At 39.8% G+C, this 25,169-nt stretch overlaps 1 protein-coding gene across 3 annotated transcripts in view; it reads right to left on the reverse strand.

Moving 5' to 3' along the window:
* The window catches only part of MYH11 (myosin heavy chain 11), a 123,287-nt gene that overhangs the window by 36,322 nt on the left and 61,796 nt on the right, over positions 1-25,169 (reverse strand). For all 3 annotated transcript variants that reach the window (XM_021001832.2, XM_021001830.2, XM_021001833.2), the window contains 15 exons: positions 24,574-24,666; positions 23,065-23,128; positions 18,298-18,396; positions 17,205-17,348; positions 13,166-13,261; positions 11,352-11,470; positions 10,753-10,905; positions 9,374-9,547; positions 6,041-6,214; positions 4,355-4,469; positions 2,725-2,918; positions 1,988-2,109; positions 1,800-1,869; positions 1,478-1,638; positions 181-289 (listed from right to left, as the gene is read on the reverse strand). In XM_021001832.2, coding sequence (XP_020857491.1) covers positions 181-289; positions 1,478-1,638; positions 1,800-1,869; positions 1,988-2,109; positions 2,725-2,918; positions 4,355-4,469; positions 6,041-6,214; positions 9,374-9,547; positions 10,753-10,905; positions 11,352-11,470; positions 13,166-13,261; positions 17,205-17,348; positions 18,298-18,396; positions 23,065-23,128; positions 24,574-24,666 — 1,887 coding nt within the window. The remainder of the gene's footprint in view (positions 1-180; positions 290-1,477; positions 1,639-1,799; positions 1,870-1,987; positions 2,110-2,724; positions 2,919-4,354; positions 4,470-6,040; positions 6,215-9,373; positions 9,548-10,752; positions 10,906-11,351; positions 11,471-13,165; positions 13,262-17,204; positions 17,349-18,297; positions 18,397-23,064; positions 23,129-24,573; positions 24,667-25,169) is intronic.

The following is a 25,169-nucleotide window of genomic DNA, read 5'->3' on the forward strand; positions in this document are numbered from 1 at the left end:
CTTGTAAGAGGTATTGGAGGCTAAGGGTGGGGAGAAAGGAGAATAAAAAGGTGGGGTCACGCTGGGGAGGAAAAAAAAAGGAAGGGGCCACAGCTCGGGTCCAGCTCTGTTCCAAATTCAGGTGAGGTCTGGAGTAGCCTTAATGATATCAAATTGGCAGGAAGAAAGAAGCCTACTCACTTTGGTGAACAATCTCCACCACTGCCAATTCCTTAGCTTGAGGTAGGCGGCACAGTTGCGCTGGATGACTTTCATGGCAGTGAGCTGCTGCTGCCTCTTGGCAAAAGCTCTGCAAACAAAGGCAGTGATAGACTGAAGAAAGACCATCTCTGAGAATGGAGAATCCAGAAAGATCTGTTTTCTCAGAATAGAATGACTTGATCTGAGCTACACCAATCTCTGCCTTGGCCTCTAATATCCTACACAGCATACTTTTTCTACATTCTGCTGACTACATCATTTTTCTCTGTCTCTGCAAATTGTGACTTCAGATGGAAACTACCCTAGAAGTAGGGACCAGGTTTTGTTTAGTTTACATTAAGAAAAAAATTAAAATCAAATAGAAACAATGGGCCACACTCATCATGGACATTCTATATAGTTCATATTTTATATTCTGTAGAAGCTTGGGATTTCAAGACAAAAAGCTGGTTCTGGCCACCAACCTAGCTTAGATAAGTAGGAAGTGAGAAGTGGGCTAGGCAAGGGTCACTAGGGAGGCAGGGTCTCCATAAAAACACATTGTCTCAAAGCTATGACCTTGGAACACAAAGCTTTGAATTCTGGGACACCATCAACTAACCAGAAGAATGCCATTGCCATTGCACCATCAACCTCTACAAGTGTGCTTTTTAAAAGAAGAAAAATTCTGCTCTCCTTCAGGCTGTAAACTGGGAATATCTAAGTAGAGACCAGTCACCTTCCCACCATTTTCCCATCAGAGGGCTATGAGGCAAAGTGAATGATTTCTCTCATCCTTGAATGATCACCGTCTTGATGAATTCTACAGCACGGGGCTGATACAGGAGCCCTAGCATCTTTGATTGGGCTTTAGGAATGAAGTCATTTGGATGGGGATGGAAACATAGCTAAGAGGTATACTTCATAAGACTAGTCTCTGGGACAGACTTACACACCCTCTATGCAGCTGATAATCCACTAGCATGAGTCTTTCCCTCTGCTCCCCAAATACAGGAATTGGCCAGACCTAGCATATGCTAACTATATAAACACTTGATCAATGCTTTTAGACTTCTTCTTGGTCAAAAGACTCAGCTATCTAAGCTGAGTCCATAACCAGTCCCCCATAGCCCACAAAGTAGAGAGAGCACCCATTTTTCTAAATTGCAAGTTCATGACCCACTATTATGTCATCCTTCATATAAAACATGAAATTCAAAATGAAAGACATTTATGAGGTTGCATTCTAGGGGTGGAGGGAAGGAGGGAAGGTTGAGATATTGAAAAACATCTTTACTTTCTTGCCAGATAACCCCGACTCATTGCTTGGAATGCCATGATGACATCTGTGATCTTCAAGTCTCTCTCCTCTTCTAGATGAGCTAGGACACCGGTTCTAAAGAAGATTTTACTTTGTCCAATTCTGTATAAGTTGGGATCAAGTTCTAGTGCTTTAATCTATGGAGGGAGGAGGAAAAACATTCTTACTTCCAACAAGAACAAACAAAGAAGTGAACAAAACCACAAGTGTCTTCTTAAAGGGTCTTAATATAGGAGTGGTTCACTGCTGCAGGAGCAAAGGTCTAGATGCGTAATGTACAGGCAAAGCCTATACTTACCATAAGGATACAAGCCTGCTTCCCGTCCATGAACCCTTTAGGAATGGCATTTGCTGCCAAGATCTCATAGCTGGAAATAAATGGCAGAAGTCACTTGGGGCTGTTTCACCATGACCCATCTTTTCACCCAGTCCCCATTGACTAAGCATCCCTACCAACGTAAGGTGTTCAGAAACAGGAGAACCTACCGTTGGCGGAACTCTTGGAATACAATCCTGTTGGGGAAGCCCTGACGACAGATCCGGATGCCTTCCAAGACTCCATTGCATCGAAGCTGCTCCAGCACCAGAAACGCATCAAGTTTTCCAGACTATGAAGGCAAGTAGAAAGTGATAAGGGGGAGGAGAAAGTGATGAGCAACATAGGACCATATGCAAGCTCAGAAGTGAGGTTACTGAGAGCTGATATGTCCATCATACAAATTAAAACCGCTTCCTAGTTAGGACAAGAATGTTGTTATAGACTTTCTTTTGGTCCTTTCTCTGACCTACATGTCCTTCTTTATAGCTGAAAAAAAAATTTAATTAAATTTTTAATTAAATTTAAATTTAAATAAATAATTAAATTGAATTTCCCCCTTTTTCTCACTTCTTCCTTTAGTCCCCAGTTAGATTTGGGAGACTATGTGAAGCACCCTTAACTGACCAGTGGAAGAGCTCTTGAGGTCATTTGAGGTCAGATGACCCCTATCTTTCCCTCTTCCCTATAACTGCCACCATTTCTTTCTAGCCCTTATCCATATTTACCCAAGCATAATTAGAGTCCCTCACAATGTCCCCAGAGGGACCATCCTTCCCCACTCAAGAACACATGAGATCCCAAATCCTTCAGCTTGGGTTTTGAAGAAAGGTCTTAAAAGTTTAAGGTCATTTGAGAGGACCTAGGGGAAGCCAAATAATTCAGCTGGATGAGACATAAGTTTTACCCGCTTTTCATGGTTGGGGATGATACATCGGACAAAGTTGGGTGTGGTGTTCCTCAGTGTAGTCATTAGCTTCCCAAGTTGCTCTTTGTATAGCTGCCCCACTGTCCGAAACATGCCCTTCTTCGTCTTAGAAGCACTAGGCAGGGAGCTTTCTGTCATCTTGGCCATCTGGTCCAGCCCCACAATGCGATCCACTACCAAGCACATAAAGGGATCGTGTCAACAGCCTCCTCCCTCCCCCCGGCCACAGCCTATTTTCAGTGCTACTCCACATTCAGAGCATTGGGCCATGCTGGGGTCAGGGGACTTGTGAATGGTGCACATAGCTTTCTGTGAGAAAGTTCTTACAAAGGCGTCATCCCTGTTGACTTGGGGAGCCGTGAATTGGGAAAATGGGAAACTCTTCCCAATAGCTATAGTGGATGGAGAGCTGGATTTGGAGACAAGAAGACCTGCATTCAAATCCTGCCTCCAAAACTTATTAAGCTGTGTGGCCACGGAGATAAATCACATGTTTCTGAGCCTTGGTTTCCTGATTTATAAAATGGGAATGATAGTACCTACCAAGCCAAATTAATGGGTTTGTTGTGAAGCTTAAATGGTATAATACATATAGAGTGCTTTGCAAGCCTTAAAATATTTTGCGAAGGTCAGATATTATTTTTGCATGGGCATGGTTACTCTCAGAACAAATCAAATGCTTTTCTTTGTGAGCCCCAAGGCCCCAAGAGGTTATAGATGTTGGGTGGGATAGAAGAGGTAAAAGATTTGCTATTAACCTGTCTTGGAAGTTTCTAAGGAGCTTATGAGTAGTGAGGAAGTGGGCCTCTCTCTGATTAGCCTTTAAGAATGGAAATAAATCCCCTTAGCCCTTACCACTATTCACAAAAGTCTATCTGGATCAGGAGGAGCAAGAGGAACAAACATTTATTAAGCTCCTACTATATGCCAAACACTGCTAAGCACTATACAAATATGATTTCATTTTATCTTCACAATAACCTTGGGATGCTGTTGTTATTCCCACTTAACAGTTGAGGAAACTGAGGCAGACAGGGGTAAAGTGACTTGCCCAGGGTCACACAAATTCTAAGTATGTAAGGCCACATTTGAATTCAGGGTCTGCCATAGTCCAAGCCCAGTGCTGTATCCACTGTGCCACCTAACTTCCTCTGGGTCTTCAGTGTCTCCCACAAAACTCTTTCAGATTGCACTTTAAAATAAGACTGCCTTGCAAATAAGCACTGGTCTGTGGAGTCTGGAAGAACAAAATAAAAGTTGTGGGCGCTAAAGGTTTGGATAAGACAGAAAAACACCACCCTTAGTCTCTTAATTGTGCTTCCTTAAGCTACTTACTACTTTTCACCACCCTCAGGATATTGATTGAACCTAGGTTAGTTTGGGGGCAGCTAAGTGGACATTCTCTGGGCTGATTGCTTCGACAACATTTCATTAGGTCATCATCTAGCTCAAACTGGGAGTTGGATTTCAAATCTCCCTAGTATGACTGTGTGACCATGGGGCAAGGCAGGATCAGATACTGGCTGTAAACCCTACTTGGGGAGGAGAATGGGGAATATGTGAGCAAATTCTCAAGACTGCCTGTGATAGTTAGGAAGGAGGACCATACCATCTTTCCATAGGTCAGCCACAAACTTGTCTGAGGAGGCATTGAGCAGAGAAGTCACATTATCATTCAGGGGGTCCATATTCTTTGTCAGCCAAGCACTTGCATTGTAGTCAACCTGTCAAGAATAATGCCATGTAGAAGTTAATTAATTAATTAATTGATCTCAGTTAATAAAGGAGAACAAGGGTTTGATCATTATTTGGCTATCTCCACTGAGATTATAATAAAAGTAATCCTAAACTCATCAGTTATCACTGGAATCAAAATAACAAGTCAGTCAATAAATATTTATTAAGCATCAACTATGTGGCAGGCACTGCTAAGAGCTAGGAATACAAAAAGAGGCAAAAGACAGTCTCAAGGAAGTCATAGTCTAATGGAGGAAATAATAAGCCAACAAATACGTACAAACAAGCCATATACAGGGTAAATAGGAAATCATCACAGAAGGAAGAGGCTGGAATTAAAAGAGGCTAGGAAAGGCTTCCTATAGATGACGAGATTTTAGTTGGGATGTAAAGGAAGTTGGGGAAGCCAGGAGGCAGAGATGAGAAGGAAGAACATTCTAGGCATGGCGGATAGCCAGAGAAAATGCCCAGAACCAAGGGATGGAGTGTTTTATTTATGAAACAGCAGCAGTAAAAATAGCCTTAAAAAAATTAAGTACCTTGGGAAGGCTTCCTCAGTGTTGGCAAACTGAATGACAAGATGTGGGGGAAAGACACTGAATTTTATAATGGGCTTAATTTGTAGTAACAGGGATTTAGACTAAATATGAGAAAAAACTTCCTAGAATCCATCAATTAATAAATCAATCAACAAGTGTTTATTAAATGCCTACTAAGTGCAAACACCATGGGCACAAAGATAAAAATGAAAGTCACCATAGGATCATAGGCTTAGAGTTCTGAAGCTTAGAGAAATTTAGTGATATATTCATGGTCATGCAGTTAGAATGTGGCAGACTTGGATATAAAATAATAATAATAATGATCGCTAATGTTTACATAGCTCCTACTATGTGCCAGGTGCTTTACAGATATTTTCTCATTTGTCTTCACAACAACCCTGGGAGGAAGGTGCTACCCCATTTTATAGATGAAGATATTGAGGTAGACAGGTTAAGTGACTTGCCCAGGGTCACACAGCTACTACATTTGAACTCAAGTCTTCCAGACTCTGGGCCCAGCACTCTATCCCTTGCACTACCTGGCAGAAGATTTATGACCCTTGCTCCAGAGTTCTTTCCACTCTCTTAACTACACTGAGGCTCGCACTACTCGGGTGAGTGTAGAACAGTCTGATCTATAAGCAAGGGGATGGACTAGGTTGTTTCCAGTCTTTTTTTTTTTTTTGGTTAGGCAATGGGGTTAAGTGACTTGCCCAGGGTCACACAGCTAGTAAGTGTTATTGTGTGTCTGTGGCCAGATTTGAACTCAGGTCCTCCTGAATCCAGGGCTGGTGCTCTATCCACTGCGCCACCTAGCTGCCCCTTGTTTCTAGTCTTAAGATCCCACAATTCTCAAATTATTCTCAAAGTCCTGCCCCCAGTATTAGTTCCCAGGTTGTCATTCCCATTTTGACCAGGCAAGTTCTTGTGTAGGGGATTGGAGAGTGGTATTCACAGGAATTAAGAAAGTCCTAAGATAGGAGGGAATGACTTTAGACAGGGGGACTAATTAATACCTTTCCAGCATAGTGGATGATAGAGAACTCAGTCTTATCCTTGAGCTGCTTAGGTTTCTGAAATTTGGGGTGACTGCCCTGTTCTGTCATTAGCTTCTCCACAAAGGACTTGTCTGTGGCTTTGGGAAACCAGCACTCTTCATCCAGCAGAGCCAGGACACCGGGAGGGTTGTTCTGGAAAAAAAAAAAAGCAGATCAAAGTCATGGCCAATTCACAAAACCAAACAAAAAGTACCCAAACTATGGAGATGGGGGGGGGGTAGGGATATAAAGAGGGAGAGGCAGAAGACAGAGAAAGAGGGAATTGACAATGTATATATTATTTGCTTAATTTCAAAACGTACAGGCATTTCTCCTACTGCCTGTTATTTTCTTCCTTCTCCCTGTAATTTCTCTTGGTGCTGTGTGATGGCTCAAAATGAAATAACTTCCAAATGGACTTGACCTTACTTGGCATTCCCAGCCTTAATTGCTGGATGTGAATGGCTCTTATTCTCTCACACCTTCACTTTCTTAAGTGTCAGGAGAACCAAAGCACTCTGTGGTCAACCAAGGCCAAAAGAGTAGACTAATGTTCTAGTTTAGTTTTATTCTTCTTGACCCAGAGACTCAGAGTGATAAAAGAAACACTTTATAGAAGAAGAACTTCTTAAATCAAGTCAATAACAAGCGTTTGTTATGTGCCTATTACATACCAGGCACTGTGCTAAGCAATGGGGATTCTCTCTGCTCTGGACATTTTCTCTGGCTGTCTCTCATGATTGGAAGACTCTCTCTCTTCTATTCTGCCTGCTGAACTCCCTGGCTTCCTTCAAATCTCAATGAAAATCTCACGTTCTACGGGAAAGTTTCCCTAACTGTTCTTAATTTCAACGTCTTCCCTCTGTTAATTTTCCCCTATTTATTCTGTATGTAGCTTGCTTTGTATATATTTGTTTGCATGTTGTTTTCCCCATTTTGAACTGTAAGATCCTCAGGACGCTTTCAGAAAAACCTGGAAAGACTTATTTGAACTGATGCAGAATGAAATGAGCAGAACCAGGAGAATGCTGTATAAAGTAACAGCAGTGTTGTATGATGATCAACTATGAATGACTTAGCTTTCTCAGCAACACAATGATCTAAGACAATTCTGAAGGACGTATGATGAAAAATGCTATCCATCTCTAGAAAAATAACTGATGGAATCTGAATGCAGATGAAGGAATACTTTTTTAAATCTTTATTTTTCTTGGGGTTTTTTGTCTGTGTTATCTTTCACAACATGACCATTATGGAAATGTTTTACATAACTGCACATGCAAAAACTATATCAAACTGCTTGCTTTCTCAATGAGGGGGTAGGGGAGTGAGGTATAGAGAGAATTCAGAACTCAATTTTTTTAAATGAATGTTAAAAATTGTTTACATATGATTGGAAAAACAAAATAGTATTATAAAAATACATAACATAATACATGTTATGTATAGTATGCAATACATGGTATAACTAATATGTTATAATGTGTATTGTATGATATATAATTATTATAGATAATATATGTGATAAATTGGGGATAATCAACAGAGAAAGTGCTAGCATTAAGGGGGCTCTGGAGAGACTTCTTATAGAAGGCAAGAAGGCAGAATGAGAGGTCACTCCTCATGATTCCATGTAATATTGAAAGCAATGAAAACACTGAAACCCCTCAGACTGGTCAGATATCTTGACAAGAATATTTAAAACTAACATCCATAAAACAAGCAGCTCGGAAACAACTCTAACACAACACCAAAAATACGCCACAAGACAATCATCAGAAGAAGGATGGGCTGAGACAGAATCCAAAGCTAAATCACAAACCACAAAAGAATTCTAAAGCCACAACTAAGTGCATAACAGAATCAAGAAATTAGAGGAATATATGGAATCAACAAAATAACAACCACCAAGCAGCCATTGGGGAAACTAGACTCTCAGGAGATGATGAAACACAACAGTATGGAAATCAGTAAGGAAAACATGAAACTATCAAGAAATTACAGAGAATTTCAGAGAAATTACAGAGAATATACTTCATGTAGTGAATGACATGATGGCGGATGGGCTACTCAAGTCAGGGGAAAAAATTCATAAAATAGTTATATTTTTAAAAGATTGAGAAATAATACTGATGAAAGGGGTGGATTTGGAGGATGAATGAAAGGAGCAAACCCAGAATTACTGAGGCCAACGAGAAAAAAATCTGACCACCATGTTTTAGGAAATTACACAAGAAAATTATCAATGATCCACTAAGACACACACTCAAGTAAGATTTGGTTAGATGATGAGAAACCATAGTAGCAAATACAGCAACCTGGGCAGTAACCAAGACAAGGAGGCTCATTTTGAGAAGTACTATTGCTGCTGTACCAGTAGCTAGAAACTAACATAAAGATATAAAACTATGATGTACACCCAGAAGGAACTGTTAGTTGCAGATCTGCCTATTCCAACACAACCATATATGTGTGTATATATATATATATATATATGTGTGTGTGTGTGTGTGTGTGTGTGTGTGTGTGTGTGTGTGTGTGTGCATATACATATGCATACACAATATACATGTATGTATACCCATATGCATGTGGGTAAGTATATGTATCTACATGCATGCATGTATATGTATAGATGCATACATATACACGTGTGTGTGTATGTGTATTTCTTTGTAGTAGCCACTAGATGGCACAGTGGACAGAGTGCCAGGCCTGGAGTCAGGAAGACTCATCTTCCTGAGTTCAAATGTAGTCTCAGTTTCCTCATCTGTAAAATAGCCTGGAAAAGGAAATGGCAAACCACTCCAGTATCTTTGCCAAGAAAACCCCAAATGGGATCACAAAAAGTCAGACACTACTGAAAATGACTGAACAACAAAAATATTAGATATATAGACAGATAGATAGACAGACACATATATGTATATATATATATATATATGTATATGTATATGTGTTCTTCTTTAAGAAAACAATTCTCTGGAGAAATGAATTCATCAATTAGAAGGTACAAATAGAATTTCTACTTCATGTAAAAAGTTCTTTTAATAGTTAGTATCTCTAGTGTACTCAGGCAGTTGTTTACATTAGCTTTTTAACAAATAGGCTAGGCAAAGACACTCTAAGCTTAAGTTTTAGGAACCACTGCCAGCCCCATAAGTCCATCAGAAAGGTTATCCATTGAGTGAAGCCATGTACCCAGTGTATGGCAATACCATCGGTCTTGCTGTTTCTGTACAAAAAAAAAGATCCAAAACCCTGAAAAAACAGTGAGGTATAAGTGTACTGAACACAAGGATGAACTCTTACCGGCCTCTCAATCAGTTCAATACAAGGCTGCAGATCCAGGCCAAAGTCAATGAAATTCCACTCAATACCTTCCCTCTGGTATTCCTCTTGCTCCAGGATAAACATGGTGTGGTTGAAGAGCTGTTGTAGTTTTTCATTTGTATAGTTGATGCAGAGTTGCTCAAAGGAGTTAACCTACAGACAAGACAGATCAGAAGAGGCTCATGAACCACGAGAAACAAAAGGGGGAAATATGAAGTTGTTACCCCTCAAAGCAACTTAGGCACCAGTGGAAAATCCAAAGTCCATGATTTCCTCCAGCTAGGGTAGTTTATTTTTAAGATTTCATTATATAACCTGAACTTGGAAACTCATGTCAAAGAAAGCACATTCTCTATCAAATGCGAAGCCAAAAAAAAAATGGCAATCTCAACAATAAACATTAATGATTTTTACTTGCCTACTGGAAGTAGAAGGTACAGTTTAAAAAAAATGGCCACCCCTGCTTATTTACCTCCATTATTGTCAATACCAGAAAAATACGATTAATCAAATTTTCTAAAAGTCACATCTGTTGGGCTTGAGAATTTGGGATACTGTAATGTGTTTTGGTACTTAAAGGTATGGGCGTTACTGATGCTCCAGGAATTCACTAGAAACAAAAAATAAAGCCACACTTAGAAAAAGTGATTCAAGGTCTTTGGCAAGCTTGTCTAAATTTCTAATTCTGTTTCATGGTCAACTTCTCTCTCAAATGTGTCCACTCTGTGATAAGAAAAGTTAGCTTATCTCTCAGACAAAACCTAGGCAGAAGACACTTTCAAACCTTCCCAGGCTGAAGTGGGACAAGGGTAAGAGCCTGCAATTTTTTTTTTGAGGCAACTGGGGTTACATGAATTGCCCAGGTCACACTGCTAGTAAGTGTCTGAGGTTGGATTTGAACTCAGGTCCTCCTGACTTTAGGGCACAACCTAACTGCCCCAGAGCCCACATTTTCAAAGGCCTTCCCCACATAGTGAATGAAAAGTAAATAAAGAACAAAGACCTAAACAGATAGAGCTCTGGGCCTAGAATCAGGAAGACCTGAGTTCAAATCTGGTCTTAGACACTCATTAGCTATATAACCCTGGGCGAGTTACTTACATCTGCTTCAGTTTCCCCAACTGTAAAATGAGGGATAAAAATAGCACCTACTTCTCAGGGTTGTTGTAAGGAAAAATGAGATAATGTTTGTAATGTGTTTTATAAACCTTAAAGCACTCTATTATTTTTATTATTGCTGTTGCTGTTGTGCACTTAGTGGAGCCCAGGTCTGCCATCTTCCTTTCTCAAGAAAGTTCTATTTCTCCAGAAAGAAGCTGCATCACAGGCCACAGTCATTGAAGCTCCTTGCACTTTACCTCAAAGATCTCAAATCCAGCAATGTCCAGGATCCCCAAAAAGGATGCTCCTTGTCTGTGTGTTTTATCTAGAGCCTTGTTCACTCGGGTCAGTATCCAGCGGAAGAGGCGCTCATATGTTGCTTTGGCCAATGCTTCTACAGCAAAGTCAGCCTGGAGTGGTAAAGAAACAAAAAAACTACTTGCAAAGATTCACATGAGTCAGGCAAATTTTTATTCAGCTTTTAATTCTGCCTTCTTCCTAAACCCACCACTTTCCAAGAGAATGAAGATGCCATTCCCATAAAAGACCAACTGGAGATGTGGGCTCATACTACAAGCAATGCATTGCTTAGCCATAGGAAAGAACTTTATGACAGGAGTGATTAAATACTATTTAATAGGGAAATTGAATATGTTGATAGGGTGACTGAGTGATATTTAATAGGGTAACAAGGTAATTAAATACTATTAAAAATGCAGTCATTTTCATTCTGAAGACCTTTAAAGAGAGACAATAGGATGAATGAGTGGGGGGCTTAAAAGTGGTTGGACTTGACCCCAGAAGGTCCCTTTTGGATCCAGTAATCCACAGCAATCAACCCAACTGACATCATTACCTGTTCTTTGGTCTGAGCCTTCTGCACCACATCCCGCCCAACTTTGATCCGGGGGGTAAGGATGGACCTGGTGAAATCTGTCACGTTTATACCCATTAGATGGCAAACTTTCTGAGCAGCTAGGAGGTGAAAAGACACCAGTAAGTTCAAAGACGAACAGGAGATTTGTAAATTAAGATATACAAAGAGACATTTCTGAAATCTATAAATAAACCTATTATTTTAGGCATAGCACAGGCCTAGAATCTAGGAGAGGAGTTTACAATCTAGATGACTAGATTACAAAATTCCTTAAAGGCAGGGACAGTATCTGATTTATATTTGTCTCTTTATATTATATTCATGCCTAAAACATTATGTGCTTAATAAGTGTTTGTTGAATGAATGAATGAGGGTGATATATATGAGCAGGTGATAGTACTCCTGCCTCTGCTACTGTATTTCTTGAGACTGACCCAAATAAATTCAATCTAATAAGTGTTTATTAAGTGTCTACTATGTAAAAGGCACTGTGTTATATTCTAGGGATAAGAAAATAAAACAACAACAACGTCAAGAATCCCTACCCTCACGTAGCATACATTCTTCTGAAACCAAATACTATTAGGAATAATTTATTCACCCTGATATCATAAATATAGAATGGGGGGACCTAGGTACTATGGATAAGGGCTAGACCTGGAATCAGGAAGACCTGAGTTCAAATCCAGACTCAGACGCTTACTAACTCTGTGACCCTGGGAAAAACCTTTAACCTGTCTGCCTCAGTTTCTTCATCTGTAAAACAGGGATACAATATGTCCCAGGATTGTTATGAGGTTTAAATGAGGTATTTTCCTAAAGTGCTTTGAAAACCTTAAAGTGATATATAAATGCTATTATTGTTATTATTGTTGTTATTAAGATAACTTGGAACCATAAAGGTTTTAAACTCTCCCCAAAGCAGTTTTTAAAATAGAGGTCTCAATGCAAATTTGAAATAAGTGTTATAATAACTAATCTATGCATATTATATACACATTAAAACAATATCCAGTATCTATAATGGTTTAAGCATAGTGAGTCATGGAGACCGGTTGAAGGCAGGTAGGTGGTACAGTGGGTAGAGCTGAACCTGGATTCATAAAGACCTGAGTTCAAATTCAGCTTCAAGCTTACTAGTTGTGTGACCCTGAACAAGTCACTTAACCTCTCCCTGGCTTAGTTTTCTCATCTTTCAAATGAGGTTAATAATAGCATCTGCCTCCCAGGGTTGTTATAAGAATAAAATGAGATAATATTTCTAAAGCACTTTGTAAACCTCAAAGCACTACATAAATGCTACCTCTTTTTACCATTTTTAGACGGGGGATTAGAGATGGACTAGGTAAAATGGTATAGTGAAAAGACTATCGGCCTGAGAGTCTGAAAACCTGGGCCCCAGTGACAGTTTTACCATTCACTAACTTTCTGGCCTTAGACAAATCATTCAACATCTTTCTCTCTATATATTTCTAAAGGAAAGATCTTGGCCTAAATGATCTTTAATACCCCATCCAACTCTATAAGTCTATGGTTTTACCTTCCAAGGTCCTTTCTGCCCCAGGTATTTTTAAATTAAGTTCCTTTTAAAATATCCCTTTAATTTAAAAAAAAAGTTACATACAAATTTCTTTAGGAGTTGCAAAGTCTGAAAATGAAGTCACCAGTAATTTGGCCACTTTTTCAAGCCCTTCATAGGTGCTAAAAGTAAACAACTAGGTTCGACCTGCCTGAATACTACTGTACAAAATATCTTTCACTCTAATAATTTAGAAATAATTGGAAAAAAATACCTGTGTTATCTGGCATAGATGCTTGATCCGTATTTCTCTCCTTCTTAAAGACAATATTTCCAAGCTGCAGGACAGATGAAACAACCCTCAACATGGCTGTGGTCAGAGAGAGAAAGAAACAAGACATAAGTCTCAAAACTAAGACTCAATTTATGAGTGAGAATTTAAGAAATCATTAGAAACCTGGATTTTACCCAATGTATTTCAAATGAGAAGCTTAGAGCATGATGATACTATGTGTCAGGAAAGGGAAAACAACATAATTTCCTACTCAAAAATAGAATAAAATTAAGCAAAGAGAAAATTTCATGGATTAGATTGTTTTAAGGCTGAGTCTGCATGTCATATATTAGGATGAAAATGAAAAACTGAACTTATGACACAAATATGTCCAGATGTTGAGATGTTTGGCATTATTTGCAAATGACCTTCATTTTACTTTGGGCAAAAGACATATTTCCAAGGGAAAAAATGGCTGCAGCCAGCTTATAAAAAACATGGCCTGAGCAGTTTTCAAAACAAACAGAAATGATCCAAGATCATTCAAAATCTCTAATAAACTGAAGAAATGAAAATTAAAACGACTCTGAGATAATACTTCATACCCCTCAGATTGCCAAAGACCATGAAAAACAATAAAATTGGCAAGGCCACGTGGTGAATAGCATAATATTGTTAGGTTGTTCACTAAACGAGAATTGGTTCAGTCTTTTTAATTTTTTTAAAGAATGTTGAATTAGTGTTGTATTTAGGGAGATCTCAGTCCTAATTCTGCCTCTGCTTCACACTGGTCATGTGACTATGGACAAGTCATCTAACTCAGGCAACCTTCTTAAGACTATATGTTACAAATGGGTCACTGATCTTATTTGCATTGCTCAGAGGATGCTTCCATATCAAGAGTTCCCTACGTTGGTGAAATCACACAGAAACTAATAAATATAAAGAATTAAACATGGACAAATATAGAAACTGATTCATCTTTGTAGCCACATAATTGAAATTTTAAATATTTGTTCCATTGCATTATTTCAATTGATTAGATGTCATTTAAGGCCACCCTAATTTGACTGCTTTGATGAGGTCCCCTTGGGTGAAGGATCTTTATTCTACTTGTTCTAAGCTGTTCTGTAAACCTTCAGAAGGACTTCCAGGGGTAGGGAACCTGCAGCCTCAAGACCACAAGTGGCCCTCTAGGTCCTCAAGTGCAGCCCTTTGACTGAATCCAAACCTCGCAGAACAAATCTGGGATTTGTTTGGAAGTGAAGTTTGGATTCAGTCAAAGGGCTGCACTGAGGACCTAGAGGGCCACATGTGGCCTCAAGGCTGCAGGTTCCCCCATCCCTGGAACTATTCTTCTTAAAAATTATGGAAGCAGGGGCAGCTAGGTGGTGCAGTGGATAGAGCACTGGCCCTGGAATCAGGAGGACCCGAGTTCAAATTGGGCCTCAGTAATGATACTCCTGGGCAAGTCACTTAACCCTAATTGCCTTGCCAAAAAAAAAAATTTATGGAAGTAGTGTAATTGAAAGAGCCTTGGACTAGGGGTCAAAAGAATTCTAACTTCCATTAGACCAAGTTCCTTGAGAGCAAGGACTGTTTTTGCCTTTCTTTGTGTCCCCATCTCTTAGCACAGTGCCTGGCACACAGTAGATACATAATAGATGTTTGCCAACTGACTGACTGACTCTGCCATCAACTAGCTATGCAGCCTTAAGCAAGCAACTTTCCCTCTCTGGGCCTCAGTTTCCTTTTCTGTAAAAATGAAGCACTGGACAAGATGATGTCCAAGGTGCCTTCTGGTTCCAATATTCTATGATTCTATCTTGAATGGACTCAAAGTCCTGCTTAAGGTCAGTTGATGTTTGGCTGCCTTGAATTGAGCAGTTATTCTTCAGGGCCTCAGTTTCCTTACCCATAAAATGAGAGGTTTGGACTCAGTGGACGCTTAGATGCCTTCTAGATCATAACTCTATGATCTCATGACATTTTATTTCATCTTTGTAGCCCCAGAGACAGATAGTGGTGGTACTATATACTCTCCCTCACACTCATGTTGAGGGAGAGGGAAGTATACAATACCACAGAACCTGTAGAGCAGAGGTAAAGCAGAGCCCTGACTCTGGTCAATCAGAGCTGCATGGAGCCATAAGGCACAAAGCCAAAAGAGCCATTTTTCTCAGCTTCTATTTGGAGACTGAGGGGGAAGCTCTGGTTTTACAGCTGCTGCTGGTTTATGCAAGTTCCATGACAGGTTTTAGCTTTCCTCTTTGCATCCTGAGGTGTTTTTTTTAAAGGATGAAATGAAGAGGAATAATCCTCTCCCCTCAAAAAGCCCTATAACCAAAAATACAACTGGGGAAAAAACCTTTCGCCCAAAACAAAACAAAATGAGTCATTCTTGAAGACTCTTAGTTATCGGGGCACTAATGTTAAAATACTAGATTCACATTTGGGATATTCTCCAAAGTTTCAAAGAAGTTCTACAGTTCATCCATTTGAGGCAGCTAGGTGATACAGTAGTCAGTAAGATGTGAGTTCAAATCCAGCCTTGGCCACTTAATAGTTGTGTGGCCCTGAGTAAGCCATTTAACCTCTGATTGCCTCAGTTTCCTCAACTGTAAAACATGAGGATAATAACATCACCTAACTCTTAGGATTGTTTATGAGGATCAAACGAAATACTATTATAAAGTGCTTAGATCAGCACCTGGCACTGAGGAGTTTATTGATGATTGGTAATTACTAGGGTGATTATTTCTTTTCTCTCTTGTTGCACAACTAAACAGACAATTTTCCAGCCTATAAATTATCTTGGAAACTGCTGCACATTCAAATATTGGTAATCAATATTTTCTAGGGACCAGGGAGTATGGCTGTTAGCCCTGGTGGCTGGGAACAGGTAATGATTTCTATGGCAGTTTTGCCTGTATCTGGAATAATAATGATGATGATGATAATAATGATAATATGATGATGATAGTAATAGATAGCATTTCTATAAGCATTTTAAGGTTTGCAAAGCACTTTACAAATATTATCTCATTTGATCCTCTCAACAACCTGGTTAGGTAAGGGCTACTGTTATTCCCATTTTACAGAGGAGGCATATGAGGCAGGCAGAGGTTAAATGACTTCCCCAGGGTCACACAATAAGTGTCTGGGATAGGATTTGAACTCGGGTCTTCATGACACCAGGCCATGCTATGTACACTATGCTATCTAGGATTAACAGGGCAGATAGCACCATCATTGTTTGGTGTTATTCACCAAGCTACTTTCAAGATGTCAGAGAGTGTTGAAGGCTTGGCTGAGGAGATCTTGGGTTCCTTTTGTGTTCCCTTCTGGATTTTTTCTGGAGCCTTTGCTGTGGATATCCGAAGAGTTCATGTGGCCTGTCCTGTGCTATTCGGGAGCCTAGACACACACGCCATTAAAAAGTCTCCTAGTGACAACAGAGTATGTCACAGATTCAGCCTTGGGATCCATCGCTGATGCCTAGTAACCAAGCTCAGTCCCTCCTCCTTTGAGAAGAATTGCCCCACGGAAAACACCAGGACATGACAGAGGAAAGTAAGGGAAATCTCTGTTTTTAAATGGGTATCTCTGAGTGATAATAATCTTGGGTTGTATCTAACCCAGAAAAAAAAAAGTATTAAAGGATTATATTTCTGAGAAAAATATTTTTTTTCATTTTAATGACCTCTATGGCATATTCTGTTCTTATGGTGAGATACTATTCTATGCCATTTATTTAAAGTTGGACCATTAACATGACCTTATTTTTAAAGGCATGCCAGTAAAAAAGAAATTTTAAAAAGAAACATTTATCTCTACAAAAGGTATTTTCTTTTCTTTTTTTTTCCCCAAAGATGAGCACAGAATATCACCATTTTCCTCTGTTTAAACTCTAATCTCTAGAATAACAAGTACAGAAATCTCCTTTTTGTCTCAAATGAACACTCTGATGCTGGTACCCAAAGGTGTATGTGTGACATAATACTTCTGGGCCCTGGACTTAAGGTTCTTAGATCCTTACCAAGCTGTTCCTCTTCACTGAAACCCATAATGCTCATTGCCTCCAAGGTCTCCTGGAACATCTCATCATCTTGGGCAGCAGGAATGGGTACAAAGCCATTGGAAAGAAATGTATAGTTGTTGAAGCCTTCAAGTAATAAATCATCTGAAAGGACATAACAATGGTCAGGGCACTAGGATGATGACATTTTTCTTTCAACAGGAAGCTTTCTTGATTCCACGACAGGACAAGCCTAAAGGGGTTTAAAAACCTTCCACCTTACTCTTCTCCAAAGGAATGGAGGGGGTTGTCAAAAAAGAAAAGCAATGCTTTTTATGCTTACTTTGGTAGATATCATTCCTGAAGGCATAGAGCTGTGTCCAACCCTGGAATAACGTAAACCTTTTAGACCAAGCTTACTTAGTTTTTTGTTTTGCTAGATACTTTTTTAAGGGCCTTTTTTTTTTAGACCAAGTCACTTGGAAACTAATTTGATAAACCAAAGGCTGAATTAAAGCAGGACTTTGGAGTAACAAAGAGGGGCTGAATTGGGCATTTTGCCAATTCCTTATTATCCAAGAAAATGGAGGCATGAAGAGGATGGAAAAATCAAATTTACTAATAGTCCCAATTCTCTTTTTCTACTTTACTTTTCATCAGCTGTAAACAAGAATCAGAATTGCTTAGAAGGAGTTTCATCTTCTCTCTTGGTCAGTATGGGGTACAGATATTCGATGAGAAGGCCAAGAGGCTAATAACAAAAGAAAGAGAGAGGGAGAAGTAAATGGACCGGATGATTCCCAAATTGGATCATTAGTTCTCAAATTACTGAGTGTTAACTTTGTTTGGTCTTGTGATACATGAGAAGGGAAGCCAGCAGTCTTGAGGTGGAGGTATAGTCTCTTTTTCTCAGGCCATTTGGGTACTCCCTAGTATCCTGAGGGTCAGGCAGAAATTTACCAGACCTGAGGAGTAAGGATGTGTCACTCACAATCACAGCACTCCTTTTCCTTTCAGGACCCAGGCCATTATTTCTAAAAGCTAGAGACATCTCATGTAAGAGAAAGAGCTGAAGCCACTCAATTTCTTGTCTAATTCTTGTCTAGACACTTACTTTTCATTTGTTCCTTAGCCCCAGCAATCAAGTAATAAAAGATGTGAAATGTCCTCTCCTCTCTCGCTTGGCGAATGGCCCGTGACTTTTCCAGCAGGTCTGTTTGGGATGAATTAAGGATTCTAATTGTCCAAAGGGCATCCTCCCTTGCAGCAGCCCAATCATCCCCAAAGTTCCTTACCAACAAAAGATGCTTTGGGGGAAGCATCTAAAGGCCTAAAAGTGGCTAGAAGCTCTCATACTTTGAAAACAACATTCTTTCATTCTGGAAATGAGCCAGACAGCAAGGTTGAACTTTTTATTCCATCCCATTCCAGCCCATCCCACTCCTTTCCACACAGAAATTCATCAAAGAATTGATATGCCTTTCCCTTCCAGGTTAAGGCCCTGGTGCGTAGTAAGCACTTATGTTTTGTCTCCCCCATGAGAACGTGACTTCCTTGAGAGCAGGGGCAGTCTAGCTTTTCTATTTGTACTCCCAGTATTTCGCACATAGTAAGCATTGAATAAATGCTTTTTCACTAACTGATTAATTGACTGATCAATTAAAAAGAGCAATAGTAGATCACTCTAGTTCTAAATCATCAGTCTTTCCAGCTCCAGTCAGACTAAACAATATCTCGGGGTGTCTGTGACAGGCCTAAAGCATAGACTAGGAAGAAAGAAACATAGGAGGAAATCAAAGGGGTAGGAAGCAATTGTTGTTTTTCAGTGTTTCAGTAGTATCCAATTCTTCGTGACCCCATTTGGGGTTTTCTTGGCAAAGATAATGGAGTGGTTTGCCATTTCCTTCTCCACTTCATTTTACAGATGAGGAAACTAAGGCAAACAGGGTCAAGTGACTTGCCCAGGGTCACACAGCAAGTAAGTGCCTGAGACTGGATTTGAATTCAGATCTTCCTGACTCCAGGCCTGGGACTCTATCATTGTACCACCTAGTTGCTCTGTAGGAAGCAATAGAGGGGTATAAAAACAGAAAGGATAGAGGGAAAAGAGAAAGACAGAGAAAAGGGTCTGTCTCTAGGGTACAGAATAGTAGAGTGCTGCTAACAATTGCATTTAATGACATCTGTACTGATACTCTCATAAAGATGGATAGCTGAGACCAGATGAGTGAGTACTTTAAGCTTTCAGGAAGAAAATAATAGAGCAGGGGTTATTAACCTGAGATCCATGAACTTGAGTTGGTTTTTTTTTTCTAACTGTATTTCAAATATTTGGTTTTCTTTGTAATCTTATGTACTTTATGCATTTAAAAACATTCTAATCATGTTCTAAATGAATAATAAATTAAATTTAAATGATAAAATATTAATTATTAATCACACGAATAACATTTAAATTAATAATAAATTAATAAAATAGTGAATAGATTCATTAATCCTAAGAATAAAACTTTAAGTGAAAAATAAATTCTAAGCTTCAGATTGCCAAAGGGGTCCATGGCACATTCTAAAGCTAAAAAGCTTTAGAATCCCTATGCTAGAGAACTCTTAGTCATTAGTGTTAAAGAAATTCTCACCATTCTTTCCTTTGAATGAAAATCTAATTCACTGATAACTTCGGGCTTACTACTGATAGAAAGGAAGAAGGAGGACAGGGCTCAGCCAAAGATGAGCTCAAGAGTGAAAAAGAGGGGCAGCTAGGTAGGTGGTGAAGTGGATAGAGCAGTGACCCTGGAGTCAGGAGGACCTGAGTTCAAATCCGGCCTCAGATACTTAACAGTTACGTGACCCTAGGTAAGTCACTTAACCCCAGTTGCCTCATCAAAAACAACAACCATAACACCACAAAAAAACACCAAAAAAACCCAAGAGTGAAGAAGAGTGAAAATCTGAGCCATTAGGTCAATGGGAATGTTATAAGCAGGGCTGGACCAGCTCAGAAGTAAGCATAACTTTAGTAGAGAATGAGAGGGCATAGGGCAGCTAGGTGGTGCAGTAGATAAGTTCTAGCCTTGGGGTAAGGAGGACCTGAGTACAAATCTGACCTCAGATACCTGATACTTACTAGCTGTGTGACTCTGGGCAAGTTACTTAATCCTGATTGCCTCACCAAAAGGCAAAAAAAAAATTTTTTTTTAATTTTAAAAAAGTAAAGGATGAGGGATAGAGCAACACTGGCCAGCTGGCTCTGGGAATCTACCTCATGACCTGGGATCATGGAAATTTGCCCAGACTGATTCATGTCAGTCACCCTTCCTTGGTTACTAATCACCTCAATTTCTCTGACGAATATTTGTTGTTAAATCATTTTAGTCGTGTTCTACTCCTCATGACCCAAATGGGGTTTTCTTGGCCAAGATACTAGAGAGGTTGCCATTTGCTTCTCCAGTTCATTTTACAGATGAGGAAACTGAGGCGAACAGAGTTAAGTGACTTGCTCAGGATCACCCAGATATTAAGTGTCTAAGGTTGGATTTTAACTCATGTCCTCCTGATTCCAGGCTCAGCACCCTATCTGCTGCACCACTTAGTGTCCAGACAAATATTTAGGCACCTGATTGTAGCCTATACATCCTGCCTCAAGTATATCATTCTTCAGGCTATATTTTGAAGGGGAGTAGGGAGGGGAGGAGGGGGTTTTATTAAGGGAAAACAGCCCAAGTTTGTGTTCAGCTGTCCGAAAACAAATTAGTCGTGGGCGGCATTGGCTGCTCCACAGAGAGACTTGAGATCTTTTCAGCGATAAGCTTTGAATCCACAGTGGGTGGGCCAGGGGACTTGATGGCAACAACCATAACTAACAAAATGCACCTGTGTTTTAAAGAATGAGTCAAATCAACAGCAGGATGTTACACTATTGGACACTGCTCGCAAGTGAAATGTCCTAGAAAGCAAAACAATTTTGCAAAGGAAAGAAGACTTAGGTTTTCAGGCTTTAATTTTTTTAATTTTTAATTTTCAGGCTCCCCTCTATCCAGCAGCTCAGCTGTTACTGAAGGAACAAAGTTAGTGAGCGACTAAAAGTATCAGGAATGAGAGTTTAAGGGAAGGGAAAAGGGAAAAGGGAGAGAACAAACATTTATTAAATACCTACTATATGCCAGGTACTGCGCTAAGGGCTTTACAAATATTATCTCATTTGATTAACTAGCCAGCCATTCTGATTCTTGGGGCAAGCAGCAAGGCAGAGAGGCCTTCAAAACAACTTTTTAGTAAGAAATAATAACTAGCAATTACATTATGCTTTAAGCTTTTGCAAAGTGCTTTATATACGTTATTTTATTTGATCCTCACAATAACCCTGGGAAGTAGGTTCTATTGTCATTTTTCAGTCATGTCTGACTCTCTGTGAGCCCATTTGGGGTTTCTTGGCAAAGGTACTGGAGTGGCTTGCCATTTTCTTTTCCAGCTCATTTTACAGATGAGGAAACTGAGGCAAACAGAAGTAAGTGACTTGCCCAGGGTCACATAGCTAGTAAGTGTCTGAGGCCAGATCTGAACCTAGGTCTTCCTGACTCCAGGCCTGGCACTCTATCCACTGCACTACCTAGCTGCATATTAGGTACTATTATTATCCCCTTTTATAGATGCGGAAACTGAGGCTGGAAGAGGTTAAGTGACTTGACTAGGGTCACATGGCTTAATTAGGGTACGGCTGTTAGAAGAAGGGGGAGTAAGGGTACCATCTATAAGCTTCCTATTTTAACTAATGAATCTTTCTAACCAAGGACTAAGCTCAGACAGTTCCAGCTTCTAATGGCTGAGTAGAGCCTGTTGTACACTTTCTGTCAAAACCCCAGTTACCCTGCCCTAGTTAGAATACTGGGGCAGAGGGGAAGAAATGGTGGGGAAGGGAGAGGCAACTACCATTCAAAGAAAGAAAGCAGATTCTTGTGGGCAATGATGTGAAGGGCAAAGGAAAATTCAGTAAATACAGTTGGACAGAAAAGCATGATGAGCAATCCATACCCCAAATTCTCTTTTATTCACTGGTAGGGATTATGCCTGAAGTTTTTGGGTAATTGTCTCATTTTTCACTTGGACTATGGACACAGACATATAGCTCCTGAGTCCTTAGATTTATGTTCAAGAAAATACCATCTGCCATGCGCAGCTCTCCCTCACATAAATGTTAAATTAATTTTGTATTTTAGGAGTATAAGAGATAAAGAATTATGGACTAAGAATATTAGGAGGGAATTTAGATACCATCTGATCATAGGCTTATAGATTAGAGGTCACCTAATCCACTTCCCTCATTTTAGAGATAAGGAAATGGAGGCTCAGACTGCGTATATAAGGTCATATAGGTCATGAGCAGCAGACTCAGGATTTGGGTCCAGGTCCTGTACCAGACACTCCAGCTGTCTTTTGTACTTTACCACGCTTACCATCTTAGATCCAGTACCCTCATGAAACAGATGAGAAAACTGGGGCCCCAAAATGTGAAGAGATAAAAGGTTTTTGCTTAAAAACTTTTACAATGCCCATATTCAGCCAGGTATGTATTCTCTGGGCAGCAATAGAATGCCAAGATGAGATTTCTGTTAGCGAAGTCATTGGATGTTGCTGAAGAGGCTCCTTAATTCAATAACGACCTTCTTGGCATACCCTGGTATTCCCATCTCAGCCAAACCTCTGACTGTAGCTACTTTAGAGAAAAGAAAGGGACAACTGCATAGATAGAGGTTCTTCTTCTCATCTGCTCATGCAATCCACAATAATTCTTGCCATTTTTAGATGTCCAATATGACTGCTGACATCACTTCCCTCAGCCTTCTGTAGGAGAATTCCATGTTTTCCAGTCTACTGTAAAGGATACATGTTTCAATGTTGGCTCCCACGATGTAGCCAGTGACATCAAAGTTGATGCGGATGAATTTGCCCTACCAACGAAAAGAGATGTCTTTGTACGGCTACTAATTAATCTGCTTCAATACTATGCTTCAAGAATGGAAGGAACAAGTCAGAAAACATTCTCAATAGCTTATTTAACTGAACTGGATTCCCCGTCCTCAAACCCCACCCCCAGAATTGAGAACATCTCTATTGTATTCCTCAGATGAAATGAAGTGACTGGCATCTATGGATAGTACTGGGTCAGCCAGCAACCAGGCAAGCTCTCATTCAGCTACTGGGCCACCTGCCATCAGTCTCCTCTTTAAAAAAAAAAACATGTTATGCTAGATTGCAGCAAGTAGGTTCCTATTTGGCCTCCAGTCATTTTGTATGATCAAAGATCCAAAGTTGGAAGGAATTTCAAAAGTCAACTAGTCTAACTCCCTTATTTTACAGAAGAGGAAACCGAGGCCGTGGGAAGTTAAGTGACTTGCCCCAGGTCACAAATGTAGTAAGTGACAGAGCCAAAAATCAAACTCAGGTTTCATGCCTTCAAGTTCAGGACTTTTTCCGCTGTACCACAAGGCTATATTTCATGTAGTTCTCTCCAAGGGTACCTGCATGTGAGGATCTGAGAGAAAAGTCTGGCTCTATATTCCTGATTCCCAGACATTTCGTATCACCTCAGAAGGACTGTCATAACTCACACCCTCTGAGACTGAGTCTATGAAAAAGTAAATATACATATATATATATATATATACATATATAAATATAATATAGATGTAAATAAATATATAGTAAACATATAAATAAATATATAAAAGGGCTCAGTCCTGGGGAAGGAGAGGGAAATGAGACTCAAAAAAATAAAAATAACTTCTGGCCTTTGGGGAAAAATGTTTGTGGAGACCCTTGCTTGAGTCATTTAAAGGTATTCCACCTGGTTGATTGATCATTGGAGAAGGAAGGAAGGAGCATCTTTAAATGAATGAAACAGTAATCACCACATTTTCTCCAAGAATCATAGAGAGATACAACAGAATTAGGTTGAGGGTGTAGAGAGGGCATTGAGTCATGAACGGATACCATGCATTCTTCCATTTTAATGGAGGCTATGTAAAACTGCCCTTCAATTTGCACATTCATGAAGAGATGCACAGTTTATTCCAAGGCCATTTTCAAATCAACATCATTCTTATTTTCCCACCTAAGCTACCCTCTTCTCTGCATCAACTCATCCATGTACTATCCCAGTCAGAGTTCTTTCACACCAGAAGTGCTTAACTGAGAATGGCAGTGGGGACAAAGCGAGGCACTCTTAAAGGGCCAGTTGGATTGGAGGCCAGTGGCTTAAAGGAACCAAGGCAAAGTATTAGAGTTACATTGCCATCTTGATCCACTCTGACTTGCCCTGCATTCTCATGCAAGTTGGGAGACACCATCCTAACACTTGCCCTCCACAGGAATCCTGGGTATTTTTGCTACTTACGAATCTTGAGGAGTTGTCATTCTTCACGGTTTTGGCATTGCCAAAAGCTTCCAAAATAGGGTTCGCTTGTAGAAGTTGTTTTTCCAGCTCACCCTAAAATTCATTCACATTTAGTTGTCAAAGAAGGCAGCACAAACCCTAACCCTTCTGCCCCTGATGTGGTCAATAGACTCCATTCACCCTGTATATTATTCTCGTTTCTACCCTTTAGGTTATTCCTAGGGGATATTTTGCATGTCCTTAGTCATCTGAATGTTATGGGAAACAAAGAGTATGGCTGCTGCTGGCTGTATAAAGAAGTTTACCCTTTAACACTGTTCACTTCAGAGATCAAAGTGCACTTATCTTTGGAACATCACTGCTGTTCTAAACTAAACCACAAAGTGATGTTCTCTTGGCTTAATTTTTTTTTTTTGCAATGCGAATAAAACAGGTAGGAGATTTCTTCTTCAGGTTTGCTTTCTGTTTTATTTTTTATTTTTTAAGGAAAATGAAGATATCATTAGAAAAACCTGCCAGGAGTCGCTTTAACCTAACAGCAGCAGAAAGCTACAAAGCATACTGCGTCAGCTCTATTAATCAGGTTAAAATGCGGC

This window comes from Phascolarctos cinereus, unplaced genomic scaffold (assembly GCF_003287225.1).
Source record: "Phascolarctos cinereus isolate Bilbo 61053 unplaced genomic scaffold, phaCin_HiC Scaffold_4;HRSCAF=312, whole genome shotgun sequence".
Classification (NCBI taxonomy): domain Eukaryota; kingdom Metazoa; phylum Chordata; class Mammalia; order Diprotodontia; family Phascolarctidae; genus Phascolarctos; species Phascolarctos cinereus.